The sequence below is a fragment of the Pleurodeles waltl genome, chromosome 4_2 (genome assembly GCF_031143425.1).
Source record: "Pleurodeles waltl isolate 20211129_DDA chromosome 4_2, aPleWal1.hap1.20221129, whole genome shotgun sequence".
Lineage (NCBI taxonomy): Eukaryota > Metazoa > Chordata > Amphibia > Caudata > Salamandridae > Pleurodeles > Pleurodeles waltl.
Window position 1 is genome coordinate 114,454,174 of NC_090443.1, and position 17,914 is coordinate 114,472,087.

Here is a 17,914-nt window from a genome sequence, read left to right on the forward strand (position 1 = left end):
GTAATGTACAATGTATTGAACTGTAATGATCTGCATGATCCTGTGTAAATGTCCAGTAACATGTTGATCCATCCAACAAACCTGCAATAAGGGAAGGCATGGGTGACAGTCAGGTGGGATGCAAAGGTAATGACTTGTATTATGCTGCAGTCACACAGCACAACACTAAAATGTAGAAATGTTTAGTTCAACAGACTTATCTGAGTGTCACTGGAAGTACTGCGGGATCAAATGTAGCCTGTTGTCCACATCCTCCTCCTCTTCCTCCTCCTCACTGTCCTCAGTGTCCACTTCTGCCATAACTGCATTGTCACCCCCCCTCCTCCTGAAGATAGGGTACATGATGTCTGAGTGCCAAATTGTGCAACATGCAGCACACAACAATTATCCTGCAGACCTTCTCAGGGGAGTAGCATTGGGATCCACCTGTCAGATGGAGGCACCTGAACCTAGCCTTCAGGAGCCGGAAGGTCCTTTTTACAATTCTCCTGGTATGTCCATGGGCATCATTGTACCTATTTCCAGCCCCTGTTCTCTGATTTCTAACAGGGGTCATGAGCCAGAACAGGTTTGGGTAGCTGGAATCACCTGCAAGAAGTAAGGGACACACATTAGCCCTGCACAATGGCCGTGCAATTCCTCATTGGCTAACATGGCCCACTATGGAGATTGGGAACCAATAATGATCAACGCCGGCAGTGACAGTGTTCACCGCCGTGGACGTGACTGCCATTTTCTTTTTACCACTTCACTTGATTCCTGACTTTCCACAGTACGACATCTCCACTGCGTGTGCTGCTGTGACCTGTGCCTGGAACCTGCCATGGCTTGTGCAGCAGGGGAAAGGGCCCTAGCCTTCATGTCAGAGGAGTTAGAGAGCCTCCGGATGGGGTCCTACCCCAGTATGGGCAGTTGAATTGGCCTCCAGACCAACAAGTGAGTACACCATGGGTATGTTGCATGCGACATGGCTGCATGGAGATGTGTGTGCGTGCTGGCAGTGTGTCAGATGGGGGGTATGGCTGGTGGCAGCGCTAATGCAGGGGTACGGGTCATGTGTGCCTGATGAGGGGATAATGCTTTTTGTGGGTCATATGTGTGACAGGCTGGATTGTCTGGTGTCATGGTGTCCAACCTTCTGTGTTTCCTCTGCAGGTCCCTGCCCATCAGAAGAAGGGGTTGTGGCTTGCCATTGCCAAGGACGCGCAGACCCTGGTGGTCTATAACAGGCAGAGCACCCACTGCAGGAAACAGTGGGAGGACCTGAGACGCTGGGCCTTGAAGACCGCGAAGGCCCAGCTGGGGACGACCTTCCAATGAACGAGGGGTGCCCCTCAGAACCCGACCCCCCCGATGGCCTGCATACTAGTGGTGGCCTACCCAGAGCTGGATGGGCACTTGAGGGCATCACAGCAGTCACAAGGGGGTGAGTACAGTGTGTTTGTCAACCAACTCTGTTGCCTGGCATGGGATTTAGGTGTAGGGTACTAGTCAGGGGGCGATAGGAGGTGATACCACTGACTCTGATTCGTCCTCCAATGGGAGCTCCCAGGTGGTGGCGGACCCCTCTGGGACCACCCCAGCTACAGGTTCTACCGCCACACCTGTACCAGCACTGCCCTCCCAGTAGCCCCCCCACTGAGTTGCCCATGCCTGCTCACCCAGGAGGGTGGGCGCCACCTTCGCCCCAGGCACCTCAGGTCCTGCCCCTGTCAGCCCTGCTGCCCTCAGTGAGGAGGCTATTGACCTCCTGAGATCCATCTCTGTAGGGCAATCAACCATAGTGAATGCCATCCAGGGCTAGCATCCCAGATGCAGCAATCCAATGCCTTCCTGGAGGAGCATACATGGTGGCTTGGCGGCCTTACAGAGATCGTTTCAGGCTCTGGCCTCTTCACTGACGGCAGACACTGTCCCTGTTTCATTCGTCCTCCCTCCAAGTACCACTACCCAGCCCCAGTCTCCTCATCCCCAACCCATCCCACGCACACATTCTGACAAGCATGCACCCAAAACAACACACAAGACTCACACAGACAAACACAGGCAGCACACTTCAGTCCACAAGCACTCACACAGATAAACACACAACATCCACTGCCTCCACTGTGTCCCCCTCCTCCTCCTGCCTCACAGTCACATACTCACTCACACCTGCATGCACTGTATCTACAGTCCCAGAACCTGCCACCTTCACAGCATTGCCCACAACAGCAGACTCCCAGACATGCACCCCACACACCACATGCGCTGTCACCATCACCTCATGCAGCACACCCACCTCACTTGCAGGCACCGCCACAGCATCCACCCTCACGTCCTGTTTGTCCTCCCCCACCCTGTTTGCCCCCTCCAGAGACACACACACGCTCGCACTCAGACCCCCAACAGCCATCCAACTCACACACGCACACTAGCACTTTGGACTGGCCTTTGGGCCTGCATGTATTTATTTCTGTAGTTGTGTATGTTTTTGCATTTTACATATTCATATAAAAGGAATACAATGGTTAGAACTGTGTATGTGTCCTGAGTTTTTTTACTCCAGGGTTCTGTTACTGTTATTTTTCCTCTGCATCTGGTTCTGGATGTGTGGTGTGTGTTGTGCGTGTGTGTGTCACTCTCTCACCCTTCTCCCTCCCTTGTGTGCTAAGTGGTTGTTTCTCACCGTCGTCGTCTTCGTCGGCGTTGGTGCTCCAGGATGGCCATGGCGTAGTACAGCATTGGGAAGACTTGCAGTTCTGGTTCCATGGCGGCTGCGGACTCCTCTGTGTCCCTGGAGGTGAGTGTTTCCTTTTATATTATGTGTTTCCACCAAGCTTTTGGTGGCATTTGTACCGCCCCGGAAATCCTGGGGGTGTGCTATGTCATAATATGGTGGGCGGATCCTTGTCTTCCACCTGCCTGTAGGTGGCTACCGCCGTGTTCGGTGTTCGTACAGCGCTGGCGGTTGGTGTGGTACATTGGCTGTCTATGGGAGGGTTCACCGCCATGGTCATTATTTGGCGGTCATTACCACCAGATTGTTGGCGGTGATACCGTCATATTAACCCTGGGGGACAGAAGACTGCCAGGGTCATAATGACCACCTTAGTTCTCTTCGGACTGAATTTAAATATATATTATGTGGAAATCCTGAGACTCTGGCCGAGACCAATGACCTGCGAGAGATCATAACTGAACTATAGGAAGAAGAAGAGGTCACTGTGAATGAAACGTTTGAGCTATCAATTTATTTTCTTTTGAATATTTTGTCTCAATAACTAATGAACGCTTCCTCTTTCCTTTCAGGTAAAAGCCTTTTTTTACAGTGGAGATTTCTTCATTATTTCCCTTTCTTTATCATTAAACAGTTCAGAGGCTCGTAGAAGCCTTTATGAGGCTCTTCACTCTTTAATGTGAACCCAGCCACTGCTGCTGGACGAGGAACACTGAGCATGAGTAGGTAAATCTAGGAATGAAATTTGTTCAGCCATCTGAGCCTACTAAAATCGAGGAAGTCTAAGCAGCACAAAAGCCCAGAATTCTAAAGCCCATTCTGGGTGTACGGCTCACCAGCTTGAACACTTTCTAGAAGAGATCATGAGTCAAGACTCCCTTACACACCACTGTTTTCTATTATGTCACAGGGTACACTAACGCCCGAATCTGGTGAATTGGATGAGTTATCGAAGCTATGCAGAGACTGTTCAAGGAAAGGAATGGGCTGGCTGGTAGCACACTGTCAGGGGTGATAAAGGGCAACAAGAAAAAGATGGGTATCCCACAGAGGTGTGGGAAGGTTTGTGTAGATGAATGTAGTGGGGGAGAAAGTACGTGGGAGTTTTACTGGGGTGGTTGTTGCGAAAACCTGATAGAGAGGTGTCCAGGAGTTTGTAGGGTTTCATTAGTGGGTGGAATAGACTTTGTTGCAGAAACCTGATAGAGAGGTGCCCAGGAGTTTGTGGGGTTTCATTGGGGGGGTGGAATAGACTTTGTGCTCAAGGTCATAGGAATTTCTTCCCAACTTAAATCAAACCACTTACTGCTTTGGATAGGAGCTAGAAGGACACAAAGGTTACGCAGGAAGTAATAAGTCACATGTCTGGGCTGGAAGCAGATGAACACTTGCCCTATGAGGGCGAAGGCAATTACAGAGCACTGAATATAGGGCACTGTGCTTATGGATATAGTTAGGATCACAAAGTAGGGCACAGTGCCCTTGGGTATGTTGAGGAAGACATAGGCTCAGTGAGTAAAGAAAAGAAATGGTGTGTAAGGATCACTTGTAAGTTGGAAATTGCCTCAATAAACTGCAGTCTCAATTCTTCCATCAAGATAAACCAGTGTGGTCTGAGTTTGTGGGATCCGGGAGGGTGACCAAGTGGGGGGTGCCTCTGCTATGCCCTTTGGCTGGCCACCCTTCCTGAAGGGGAGGGGATATGGCTAGGCCGAAGGACTTCTTGGAGGACACCCCCAGGGAGCAGAGTCTGGACTGGTAATAGAGCGAGATAAAGAATGCATGGAATGCACCGATTTCATTAGCAGGACACGTGGTCCATCCTAGTCATAAATTCAGAGTGACTTGGGCCTCTTGGAGGCAGTGAGGTTATTTAACGTGTGGATGCAGGTCAGAGCATCGTTTTTATCTGGAGATTCAGTAAAGGAATACCCGCCCACCCACTTGCATTAAATATGGGGATTAGAAGTGTGTTAGACCACTAAATAGTTGTCCTTGGGGCATATGGGACTTACAAAGCTGTCCTGCTTGGTTAAGCATAGACCTAGGTCTGAATTGTAACAGGAACTGGCATGTAGCTACTAAAGGCCAGAGCCAATGAAGCACTGGCAGTATACTGCAAAAGCTCACAGTGTTGAACAGAAGGGAAACTCTAAATGTCAGAGCCTGTGATCTAGAAAATTTGTGTACATAGATGAGTGGGTCATCTTGCAGGTTGGAAGCAGATGCTTGCCGGTAGTAGAGGTTAAAAGGTCAAGCCGGATATGAAAGGTCACCTGGCGGGCTGTAAGCAGACACTTGCCTGGAGCAAGAAGGAAAAATGGTTCACCAGAAGTGCATGGCACCCGGCCAGCTGGAAGTAGATGCTTGCCCAGAAATAGAAAATAAAGAGGTATACTGGAAGTGCATGGCCACCCAGCGGGCTGGAAGCAGACGCTTGCCCAGAAGTAAAAGGTTACACTGGAAGTAAAAGGTCACACGGCTGGGCTGGAAGCAGGTGATACGCTTACCCATGGCACGAGGGCCGAGGCAGTTACAGAGCACTGAATGTTGAGCACAGTGCTTATGGGTATGTTTAGGAGCACTGAATTTTGGGCACAGCGCTTATGGGTATGTTTAGGAGCACTGAATGTAGGGCACAGTGCTTATGGGTATGATTAGGAGCACTGAATGTAGGGCACAGTGTTTATGGGTATGTTTAGGAGCACTGAATGTAGGGCACAGTGCTTATGGGTATGATTAGGAGCACTGAATGTAGGGCACAGTGCTCATGGGTATGTTAAGGAAGGCTCAGTGAGTAAAGAAAATAAATGGTGTGTAAGGATCGCTTGCAATTTGGAAATTGCCTAAATCAACTGTGGCCTCATTTCTTCCAATAAGGTTAACTGGTGTGGTTTGAGTTTGTTAGATCCAGGAGGGCAACCACGTGGGGGGGTTCCACCGCTCTGCAGAGGCGGGCTGGTAGCTGCATGATGTTATATGAGTTCTCTGAATGTGCAGGGTTCACATTCACGTGCTAATTTGCACCTACTGGCACTGTTTGGGCTCTGGCACTCTTCCCTTCCATTGTCGGCAGTTACTATAAAAATATTTGCATACCGTAGCCCACGAGTAGGCTTCAGATCCTAATTGGACCTCAAGCATCACTGCATTGTCATCCTGACCATTTGCGCAGCCCTGCACCGGTAGTGCTTGCCCCAGACTCGAGAACACCTCAGCTCTGCTTCGAGACATTCAATCAGTGATCTCACACTTGCACCCAGTAGGACGGTGCACAGCACTGCACTGATGACACAAACGGTGTTTGTTTGCATAGTGACATTTTGCTTCTAATGTCAGCAGCCATGAGCTGTCCATGACCCTAGACTTATATCAGACAGTCACATGTATCCACAGTTATAAAGTCAGTCCCTCAAACCACAAGCCACAAGGTACACTCGTCACTAGGTAATACAGGTAACAGTTTAGCTGTTCCTTTCACTGCTTTGTGGAACCAAAAGGGCTGATTAACAACTTGGGGTGGTGGAAGAATTGGGGTTAAATGGGGGCACAGCCATGGCAGGGCGTGTGGTGCAGTGCTCATTCACACTGAAACACTGAGTTCTAAGGCCAGTCATCATTAGGTGCGCTCCATGTGAGTGCAATTTGGGTGTGCCTCATTACTATCCTATAACTTCAGCAATACTGTACACTATTTTTTAGATTTGATCAGGTCTAGTTAATCAAGCTTCCCTTTTCTACGCATATTTGTCCATGAGATGACGATTGTGTGTTCTTTGCATGCGAAGTCGATTCTACACGTGTTTTAGGTTCATGCGAGTCCTGGTGATGGAGAAGGGGATCATATTTGCAGACAGATCTCTGAGCCTCTTTTGCTGCTGAGTTACAGCTCATATCATACACCTGGAAAACATAAAAAGCAAGAAGGAGAGGCCTGAACTGTCAGTATTCAGATTAAGTGAGTGAGCAATGCCCTGTGCGGAAGGGTATCAGTTTGGAACATTTTGTGAAGAAATATTAGGCATAGTTCATGGAAAGAGTGACACACCCCCAATAAATAAGCATAAGCATTTTTTTGTATGCAGGATGTGAATCTTCTACAGGGAAATATTTTCATGTTTGGACACGTTATGGTTTTTATTTAGAAACGTTTTTGCACGTGTTTTGAAAGATCCGGTGTTAATTGGGGAAAGGCCTGTTACAATCTTAACGTGGGGCTGGCCCTTCAAGCAGCCTGCCAAGCCCAGAAGGGGCAGCTTGAATCGGCCAGTCTTTTTGCCATTTTGTGGTCCCATGTGCTATGATGCAGGACCAGTAACAGCCTGCACACTGCTACTTTCAAGATGGTCTATCTGGCAATGCCAGATTGCATGAAAATCCAGTCCAACACTGGACACTATTCAGCCAAACACTAAACAAACAATAATAGGGGGACACTACATATTTGTGGTGTTGTGCTTGTCATCTTTTGGGTACAGTCGGATGAGTATTTGAGAGACGTTTGTATGGTTGTGAGACAATTTGCAAACTTGGTGGAAGCCTTGCACGTATTTTCAAAATTTTTAAGTATTTCTGTGAGTCAGCTTGGTGCACGTTTTTGATTGCCTGGTGCATATTTGTGCACAATCTGATATATATTGTAGAGTCAGCTTGTATTGAGTTGGACATACTGGTGCATAGGCCACAGGCAATATAAAGCGTAATTAGTGTGCAGCCTCAGGTATATTTGAGGGACGTTCTTACATATTTGAGGACAACCTGCATAGTTGGGTGCAATGCATGACTTTGAGGAAGGCATATGTTCATTTTGTTCACAATTTCATCAGCCAACTTGTAATGCATGAGGTGAATGTTAGATTTTGTTACTTTTTCACATGAAAGACTACTGTGCTTCAAAGACACGAAAATCTATTTTTTTCACATAAGAACATTTGCGTGTTTCAGGGGCTGGATTTATGTTACTCAGAGGCAAATCTGAATTTGAATTCCAATACAATGTAAACGCATTAATGGAGACCCATTGCCTTTAGTGTGAAAAACAAAATTACCTGCTACAATGCAAACAGCTGTTGGCAGAGCAAGTCAGAATTCTCTTGGTCACACTGGAACGGTGAAGGCTAGGTAGCTATAGTTGACTCCAGGGCACTATTTTAGTACAAGAGTGCATTAGTTGACTTAATGGCATGATATGTATTGATGGTAATGTAGTTCGAGCCTTAAATGTGGTTATGTTAGCCTATGAGAGAAAAATACACTGCATATAGTTATTTGCAAACAGTTGTGAGTCTCTTTTAAAACTTAAGGTGCCAGAAGGCCAAGGCCCTAAGTACCACCAGCAGTTTGGGTTTACCTGCCCTGGTGTGGCTGGGTGCAGAGGTGCTGGTCGGGTTGGTAGCCTCAAACGCTACAGCAGGAAAGTTTAAAGGGAACGGTCAATCAATGGAGTCTGCTAGGGCGGGCTTGGGGACATGTCCGGTAGAATCCAACATGAGGCTTGGCTTATAGGGGCGCCTAGGGTAAGGGGATGCAGGCAGAAGTCGTGCACCTGGGCTAGGAGGCTTGGGTGCAGAGGTGCTGGCTGGCAACTTAGCATGGGAGGCTCTCACAGTTCTCAGCCAACTTGTAGAGGAGCCAAAATACAGCAGGACCACTCTGGACATGGACCTCGTCTGTACCGAAGTCCCATCGATGTGCCTGTAAGGTCTGACGGCAGTGATGTTTAGACTGGATACAAACAAGCCTTGGTGAGCACAAGTGCTCTGGTAGTCAAGGTATTGGTGCAAGGGGGGGCTCCTGGAGGGTCTAGCATCTTGAAACTCGATAGAGAGATGGGGCTGAAATCCTAGAGCCTCAAAAACCTTCTACTGACGTCCCGCTTCCTTGGTTGGCCCGATGGCCAACAAGATGCCACTTGCTTGATGATGTGCTGAACAGTCCTCCACAGCTTTGGAAGGATGCACAGCTTTTGGACGAGTTGGGTCGGTGCAATTCTCGAGGGTCCAGCAGCAGGGCAGGGTTTGGCGGCAAGTGTTGGTGAAGTCCTCAGTTCTTGCAATGACTTCTCTTCTTGTGTCCTTCTTCAGTTCCCCGTAGTCAAATCTAATTTCCTGTTGTCAGGGGGACCCTTTAATTCAAAATTTAGGGGTGCTTAGGGGAGTGTACACTAGCAGCGAATGGGCTACTTACACTTGGGGTGACCACAACCCCTATATGACCACTTCCTGTGGGGAGTGGGCATATTCCTGACCCAGAATACCACGTTTCAACAAAAAACAAGATGGTGAAACCCTTCCTCGAGTAATAACTTCAGGTAGCCCACCTTAGGGGTGTGACTAGCCTGGAAGTGCAACACAACTCGTAAATAACTAATTTCCCACCTGATCTCATGCCAAATGGACCCCAGGGCAGGGGCTGACGTTCCCCAGGACTGAGGGCAGCTGGGGTGGCATATGAGATGTGGCAGAGCCTTTGAAATCTCCAGCCCAGACATTCTAAATTGCTAGCCATCCTGCTGGAGGAGGTGATACCTTCCTTCAAAGAAGGCATTGTTTACTGGCCTATGGCTTCCTCCTAACCTCCTATTGTTTTTGGCCTCTGATGGCCTTCACCTAAAGGTGGTCAGAAACTTGTCTGTGGTGGTAGGCTGGTTGGTACCAGCCAGCCAACACACTAAGAGACTAGTAGATTTTCAGGGGGCACCTCTAAGATGCCCTCTGAGTGCATTTCATAATACATCTGATCTTGGCATCAGTATGTGTAGGAAAGTACCATCTTGCCTGGCATGTTCACCCATATTTCACTGTATATATATGTTGTTTTAGTCCTTGTGTCACTGGGACCCTGCCAGGGAGGGCCCCAGTGCTCATAGTATGTGCCCTGTATGTGTTCCCTGTGTGGTGCCTAACTGTATCACTGAGGCTCTGCTAACCAGAACCTCAGTGTTTATGCTCTCTCTGCTTTCCAAATTTGTCACTAAGAGGCTAGTGACTAAATTTACCAATTCACATTGGCATAGTGGTACACCCATATAATTCCCTTGTATATGGTACTGAGGTACCCAGGGTATTGGGGTTCCAGGAGATCCCTATGGGCTGCAGCATTTCTTTTGCCACCCATAGGGAGCTCTGACAATTCTTACAAAGGCTTGCCACTGCAGCCTGAGTGAAATAACATCCACGTTATTTCACAGCCATTTACCACTGCATATAAGTAACTTAAAAGTCACATATATGTCTAACCTTCACTTAGTGAAGGTTAGGTGCCAAGGTACTTAGTGTGTGGGCACCCTGGCACTAGCCAAGGTGCCCCCACATTGTTCAGGGCAAATTCTCCGGACTTTGTGAGTGTGGGGACACCATTACACATGTGCACTATACATAGGTCACTACCTATGTATAGCGTCACAATGGTAACTCCGAACATGGCCATGTAACATGTCTAAGATCATGGAATTGTCACCCCAATACCATGCTGGTATTGGGGGGACAATTCCATGATCCCCCGGGTCTCTAGCACAGAACCAGGGTACTGTCAAACTGCCTTTTTGGGTTCTCCACTGCAGCTGCTGCTGCTGCCAACCCCTCAGACAGGTTTCTGCCCTCTCTGGGTCCAGGCAGCCCTGGCCCAGGAAGGCAGAACAAAGGGTTTCCTCTGAGAGAGGGTGTTACACCCTCTCCCTTTGGAAATAGGTGTGAAGGGCTGGGGAGGAGTAGCCTCCCCCAGCCTCTGGAAATGCTTTGATGGGCACTGATGGTGCCCATCTCTGCATAAGCCAGTCTACACCGGTTCAGGGATCCCCCAGCCCTGCTCTGGCGCGAAACTGGACAATGGAAAGGGGAGTGACCACTCCCCTGACCAGTACCTCCCAGGGGAGGTGCCCAAAGCTCCTCCAGTGTGTCCCAGACCTCTGACATCTTGGAAACAGAGGTGTTGGGGGCACACTGGACTGCTCTGAGTGGCCAGTGCCAGCTGGTGACGTCAGAGACTCCTTCTGATAGGCTCTTACCTGTCTTGGTAGCCAATCCTCCTTTCTTGGTAGCCAAACCTCCTTTGCTGGCTATTTAGGGTCTCTGCTTTGGGGAATTCTTCAGATAATGAATGCAAGAGCTCACCAGAGTTCCTCTGCATCTCCCTCTTCGACTTCTACCAAGGATCGACCGCTGACTGCTCCAGGACTCCTGCAAAACCGCAACAAAGTAGCAAGACGACTACCAGCAACATTGTAGCGCCTAATCCTGCCAGCTTTCTCGACTGTTTCCAGGTGGTGCATGCTCTGGGGGTAGCCTGCCTTCACCCTGCACCGAAGCTCAGAAGAAATCTCCTGTGGGTCGACGGAATCTTCCCCCTTCTAACGCAGGCACCAAAAGACTGCATCACCGGTCCTCTGGGTTCCCTCTCATCCTGACGAGAGTGGTCCCTGGAACACAGCAACTCTGTCCAAGTGACTCCCACAGTCCAGTGACTCTTCAGTCCAAGTTTGGTGGAGGTAAGTCCTTGCCTCCCCACGCTAGACTGCAAAGCTGTGTACTGCATGATTTGCAGCTGCTCCAGCTCCTGTGCACTCTTCCAGGATTTCCTTCGTGCACAGACTAGCCTGGGTCCCCAGCACTCCGTCCTGCAGTGCACAACCCTCTGAGTTGTCCTCCGACGTCATGGGACCCTCTTTTGTAACTTCGTGTGGACTCCGGTTCACTCTTCTTCTAAGTGCCTGTTGGGGTACTTCTGCGGATGCTGCCTGCTTCTGTGAGGGCTCTCTGAGTTGCTGAACGCCCCCTCTGTCTCCAAAAGGCGACATCCTGGTCCTCAGCAGCACCCAAAAACCTATACCGCGACCCTTGCAGCTAGCAAGGCTTGTTTGCGGTATTTCTGCGTGGGAACACCCCTGCAAGCTTCATCGCGACGTTGGGACATCTGTCTTCCAAAGGAGAAGTTCCTAGTCCTCTTCTTTCTTGCAGAACTCCAAGCTTCTTCCATCCGGAGGCAGCTTCCTTGCACCTTCATCTGGGGTTTCCTGGGCTCCTGCCCCCCCCTGGACACTGTCGCAACTATTGGACTTGGTCCCATTGCCTTGCAGGTCCTCAGGTCCGGAAATCCGTTGTCAGTGCACTGCTGGTGTTTGTTGTTCTTGCAGAATCCCCCTATCACGACTATTGTGCTCTTTTGGGGTAGTAGGTGTACTTTACTCCTACTTTTCAGGGTCTTGAGATGGGGTACCTTTGACACCCTGACTGTTTTCGTACAGTCCCAGCGACCATCTACAAGCTCACATAGGTCTGGGGTCCATTCGTCATTCGCATTCCACTTTTGGAGTATATGGTTTGTGTTGCCCCTATACCTATGCTGGCCTATTGCAACCTATTGTAATTTTACACTGTTTGCATTACTTTTCTGACTCTTACTTACCTGATTTTGGTTTGTGTACATATAACTTGTGTATATTACTTACCTTCTTACTGAGGGTACTCACTGAGATACTTGTGGCATATTTTCATAAAAATAAAGTACCTTTATTTTTAGTAACTCTGTGTATTGTGTTTTCTTATGATATTGTGCATATGATATAAGTGGTATAGTAGGAGCTTTGCATGTCTCCTAGTTCAGCCTAAGCTGCTTTGCCATAGCTACCTTCTATCAGCCTAAGCTGCTAGAAACACCTCTATTCTACTAATAAGGGATAACTGGACCTGGCACAAGGTGTAAGTACCATTGGTACCCACTACAAGCCAGGCCAGCCTCCTACAGTATGGATTTATAAAGACAAGATGTTGAATACCAAACACCAGTATTTTCAGTGCAGCCATCATCTAGCTGGGTAACTTCTAAAGATCAGTATTCAGTACATGTCCTCCACATTTGTGCCTGAACACTTGCAATGTGTAGCAACTGAACTAGGCATCACAGGGGTACACACGCTGATGCAGATGTGCCCTCACATGTGATATGATCCACCCTGCCTTAGGGTTTCAAGGCCTGCTGTAGTGGTGACTTACATATATTACATTTAATGGTCATGGGCATTGCACACTGGGTGTGTGCAACGTTGTGTTCTCAAAATGGTTTGCACCATTTCACCTGTTTTGTGATGGCAGTCTGCATGCAATTTATGTGTGGGTTCCTTAGGGTGGCATAATATATGCTGAAGTCCTTAGAGTCCCTCTTTAGTACCCATGAGCTGGGTGCCAGGGGTACCATATACCATGGACTTACAAGGGTGCTAAAGTCCTTGCCAACTGGGTGCCTTGTTTTAGGGAATGAGCACTGGCACTTGGGACCTGGTTAAAGGGACCTAGTGCACCTTCAGTTGAAAAGCAGTCAGTACGAGGATAAAAAGTGGCGACCATGACAAAAAGGGCACTTTCCTATTGCCATGGTTTTCCTAATAGTAGCATGTTGTTTGGAGGTCGAACATTTTGTGGTGTCATCCTTAGAAACATTTAGGGCATCTGCACTTGTTTATATTTATTTCTTTATTTATTTTGTAAATTAAGTACACTAGAAGTCCTCCATTGAATATTTTCATGAGTGCCCTGGGGCCGGCTATAAAACCTGCACCCTTTCTGAAAATGTATCTACAAATTGTCCTGTAAGAAATACAATCTGCCTTAATTTTATGAAAACTTTCTTGACCTCCACAAAAGCCACTAAGGAAAATTGGGACTGCTTGCTATGCTAGCTCATTTACTGCAGTTTAGATCACCAACTTAGCCTTACCAGTTTCAAATAGCATTAGCCACCACTGCGTTTTCAAGGTTATTATTTAGATGTAGCCAGGGACATCAAATGCATTTGGTGCCCCTATGCTATATAGAGTCCATGGGGATTGCTGGAATTTAATCAGCTTTACTTCTGATCTTTTTTTAGATACATATCCCTCCACTTTTTGGTACTTTCAGCTGCTGGCTCGTGCTGCTCATGCTGACACTCGTTTCGCAACATAATTACTCTACAATTAAGTACTCAATGGGGGCTTAAAAAAATCAGCAGTGGATCTTCACTGAGACTAAAGATTAAGGGCCTCATTACATGCTCGGCAGACGGTTTAGACTGCCCGCCGAACTTCCAATGGAGAGGTTGCCTCCATACTGGCTCCCTCCTGCTGGGCCCACTAAGGGTTTCTTGCCAGGTCAGCTGGTGGAAACCTGAGTTTCCACCTGCTGGCTTAGTGGGAAACAGCCTACAGCACTGTCTCCGGCTCGTAATTGAGCCAGCGGCAATGCTGTAGGATGGCGGGTGCACCAGCACCCTCGCAGTGTTCACTCTCTGCAAAGCAGGGGGGCCCAAGTGCATGGGAAGTGCAGGGGCCCTCCTGGGGCCCTCTGCATTCGTTCTCTGCCAGCCTTTTCAAATGTCTGGCAGAGAACAAGTTTGTAATCCCCAGGGCAGCGCTGCCCTGGTGGATGAGGACTGCCACCTACTGTCAGACCGACGGGATCCCTGATCCTGGCGGAGTTGGTGGTCACACGCCTGCCTGACCGCCATAGTTACAATATCGCTCGGGCTTCCGCATTGGCGGCAGTCTGACCCCCATCCCTGAGTCTGGTGGTCTAGTGACCACAAGACTCATAATGGAGGCGTAAGTCTTGGCATTTCCTGTGAAGTTTTATGAGGTGTCAAAGAGTTATGATTTCACATCCACTACTTTTTGTATTTATGTGAAATTACATCAGTTTGGTGTGTGTGTGTGGTAAAAGGAGGAGTGAGGGCGCAAATGTATCAATTTAATTCATGAACCACTTCTTTTCTACAACAGGTATTGCAGACCGACTATAGGACTTTGTAAAGTGAGGGCAACCAGAAACGAGTGAATATCATTCCAAGCTGCTTTAGTACCAGGATCTGCCTATTAATAACTTCCACTGTATTCAGAAGTCCAACATATGTGTCATTGCTTTAGGATCAGAGTTCTCATTTAGAGCACCACAGAATGGGAACTGTGGCAGCTCACCAGTATTATGCAAACATGTTCTCAGACCACTAGGCAACTCTACCTCTCTCAGCATAGGATACTCAGATGGACACATCTACAATAACATTTTTTATAAACTAAGCTTGGAAAAGCTGGAAGTAAGTTAATTGTAATTATTGTAGTGTGTTCAAGGGCACACACTGAAGCTTAAATTAAATTCAGAAATGTGCCACATTTGTCTAGGTATTGAAGTCAATTGAGATAGGTATATGAATGCATTGATTTGCAACTATCTCATGACTACTTGGTGTTTTACACAAAATAAAGTATATTTGCTTTATTTCAAATGTGTTTGTATCAGGTTTATCCCTTGGTTTGCTTGTATGGAATACGTTTTACTCCAGTTTAATATTTAAACCTGTATTCCTGTAGTTAAGCCCCTGTCACATAGTCAATTAAGGCTTTTCAAGGTCATATGCTACTCCTTCACTCATTCACACCCACTCATATTATTGTAGAGCACCACAAGTTGAAACTTCCAAAAATGTTCACCAGTGCTATTAGTGGACCCCTGGACGAAGCACCTCCTCTTTTAGAAATTGAGAAGATGCAGAGTATCTGCACAATCTCAAAATAAACTCAGAAACAGTGAAATCAACCAGAGCAGCCCAACCTGAAGAATTAAGTCACCCAAATTAGAAGACCCTTCTAAAAGCTCAGGAAAGATGCTGAGAGGAGACAGAGATAGGAGAAGAGTATAGGGCAGTGTCTCCATCTGACACTGCAGTGGCATTTCAAAATACTTGGGTGGTTAGGGGAAGGAGATATTCTTTGTGAGATGTGTGGGGTTTTACCTCATCTTCCTTGGCTTTCTTCTTGGCATCCTCCAGCCTTTTCCTCTTGCTCTCTGGCATGATGTCATCCAGCCAGCTCAACTCACGATTGGAAAAGCAGAAATCCATCACTTTTCGGACAAAGACAAGAGCCAGCACCTGTTGGGAAAGGGAAAAGTGAATAAAGCATCATACCACCTCCCAAGAAGGCTTTTGTCACACGGGGTAACCTATGCACCAAATATTTCTTCTATGCTCTGGAACATTACATTCCTCCATTAATTCTGCCATCATACTGGCTCAATTGAAACACGCCTAGGTCATGCCTATTCTGAAGAAGAATAAAGCAGACCCTAATATACCAGCTAATTACAGACCAATTTTGCTGTTACCTGCTCCAGCAAAGATTCTTGAAATGCTTAAAAAATAAACAGTTGTCCTCCTTATATTTGGAAACCAATCATAAATGCCTCACAATTTGGCTTCTGTGCTGCATATAGCACAGAATATATTTTCCTCACAGTGTCAGAATATCTTAACAGTATTTTGGATAATTGAGGATCAGCTGTCCTGGTACCTTTGCCAGCTTTCAACACCATATCTCACACCTCCCATTTTTATAGGCTCCTACAGATAGAAGTCAATGGCTCAAGCCCTTGCTTGGATCACCAATTTTCTTGTAAACAGAGCCTATGTTATTTGTCTGCCTCCTTTCTCTTCGGGTCCTGTTCCACTGAACTATGGGGAGCTCATGGGCGCATCTTTGAACGCCTACATTCTTTAATATCTATATGATTCCTCTAGTGACCACAATTTGGAGCTTTGGGTTTGAACTGATGTCACATGCTGATGACACCCAATCTCTTGACTCTTTAGCTAATAAGAAAGACTCCTGTCAAATAAAGATAAAGAAATGTTTAATCTTAGTTTCTTCCTGGATAAATGATAATTGCTTCAAACCTAATTCAGAGAAGATAGAGATATTCATTATAGGCAATAATTAATCTCTGGTGGTCTATTGAACTTGTCCAACGTTCTGTCCCAGCTGGAGTAGTCAGAAACTCAGGAGTTCACTTTGAACATCAATTCTCTTTCAAGCATCAAATCAATGCGGTTACTGTTTCATGCTTCGGAATACTCAAAATACTTTGAAAAACACTCTCCCACAAGCAGCAAGGAGAAAAGTGGTGCTTGCCCTCATCAAGCCTAAACCTGATTATCCAAACTTACTATTTTGTTTTTACTTTTCTAGCAATCTCATTAAGAAATTCCAGTTGGTACACAATGTAGCAGCAAGAATGTTACACATTCTCCCCAGACATTGGTCTGCCTCTTTGAATTTGAGGGCCGTCATTGGTAGCCAATTGGAAAATGGAGCCAATTCAAGCTTCTAATTTAAATTCATAAAGTGAGGCCTTTTGGTATGCAGAAGGTGTTTATGATGTATTCTACTTCTAGATCCCTGAGATCATTTAATACTTACCACTTGCTGCCTCCGAAATTCTGACTGACTCAGAGAGGCAGTTGTTCTGTCAGTGTTGGGTTTAAAATTATGGAACCAACTTCCCCTGGCCATTTGAGATACATCAAATTATCTGAGATTTTTTAAGGATCTTAAAATTTGGCTCTTCTCCGCCAAGGAGTATCCAAAAGGTCGATCATGCGCTACCAGTAGCTTGTAGCTTATCTAGAGTAGATCGCTGACTCTCCCTTGAGTTTGGGAGTATGCAACTGGGTCCCTGCAGATGCTGAGTTTGTAAACTCTGTGCATGTGTCCTGTGATGCAGGCAAAAGTGACAGGGCCAAGAGGCACCTCACTCTCTTCTAAAATAAACAATTATGCTCCCTCTGGAAGAAGCCTGACAACAAATAAGTGTCTCAGATCAAAGTATACCGTTTGAAAAGTTTAGCCCTGAACAATATTGCCCTCATGAAGTTGTATTTAATTAAAATCAATGTAATATATTTGAAAGGTTATTACACTACTTCCACAACACACATTTTCAGAGTTGCACTACTTTGTTTCCTTTCTCTTCAACTATCCTTATTTCTCTCCTTTTTTGTTCACTTCATCCTCCACTCTTTCTTTTCATCCTTCTTTTTCTCTTTTTTTAAACTTTGTCTGTCTCTTCTTTCTCTCTATTTCTTTCTCTCATTTTCTGCAGTCTGCCCTTTCTTCTTATCCATCTACCGGTCTCATTTCCTGTTTCTCTTCTTCATATCATCTCTCTTTTATCTCTTTGTTGCTTTCTCACTTTCCTTTTTCTTTCTCTCTCACCGACAATCTTTCATTTATTTTTTCTCTTCCCCTTTTCTTTCATTATGTCTGTCTTAAGTTTATCCTTTCCATTGGTCCATCTTTCCTTTTCTATTCCTCTGCATGGTTCCTCATTTCTCTCTTTCTCTTTTGCTTTTTCATTCTTTATTTTCTTCTTGCCTTCAGTCCTTCTTTCCTTA

General features: G+C 46.6%; 1 protein-coding gene across 1 annotated transcript in view; it reads right to left on the reverse strand.

Moving 5' to 3' along the window:
- Window positions 1-17,914, reverse strand: part of SLC4A8 (solute carrier family 4 member 8) — a 626,941-nt gene that overhangs the window by 110,604 nt on the left and 498,423 nt on the right. Inside the window, exon 22 of the mRNA XM_069230889.1 lies at window positions 15,479-15,616. Coding sequence (XP_069086990.1) covers window positions 15,479-15,616 — 138 coding nt within the window. The remainder of the gene's footprint in view (window positions 1-15,478; window positions 15,617-17,914) is intronic.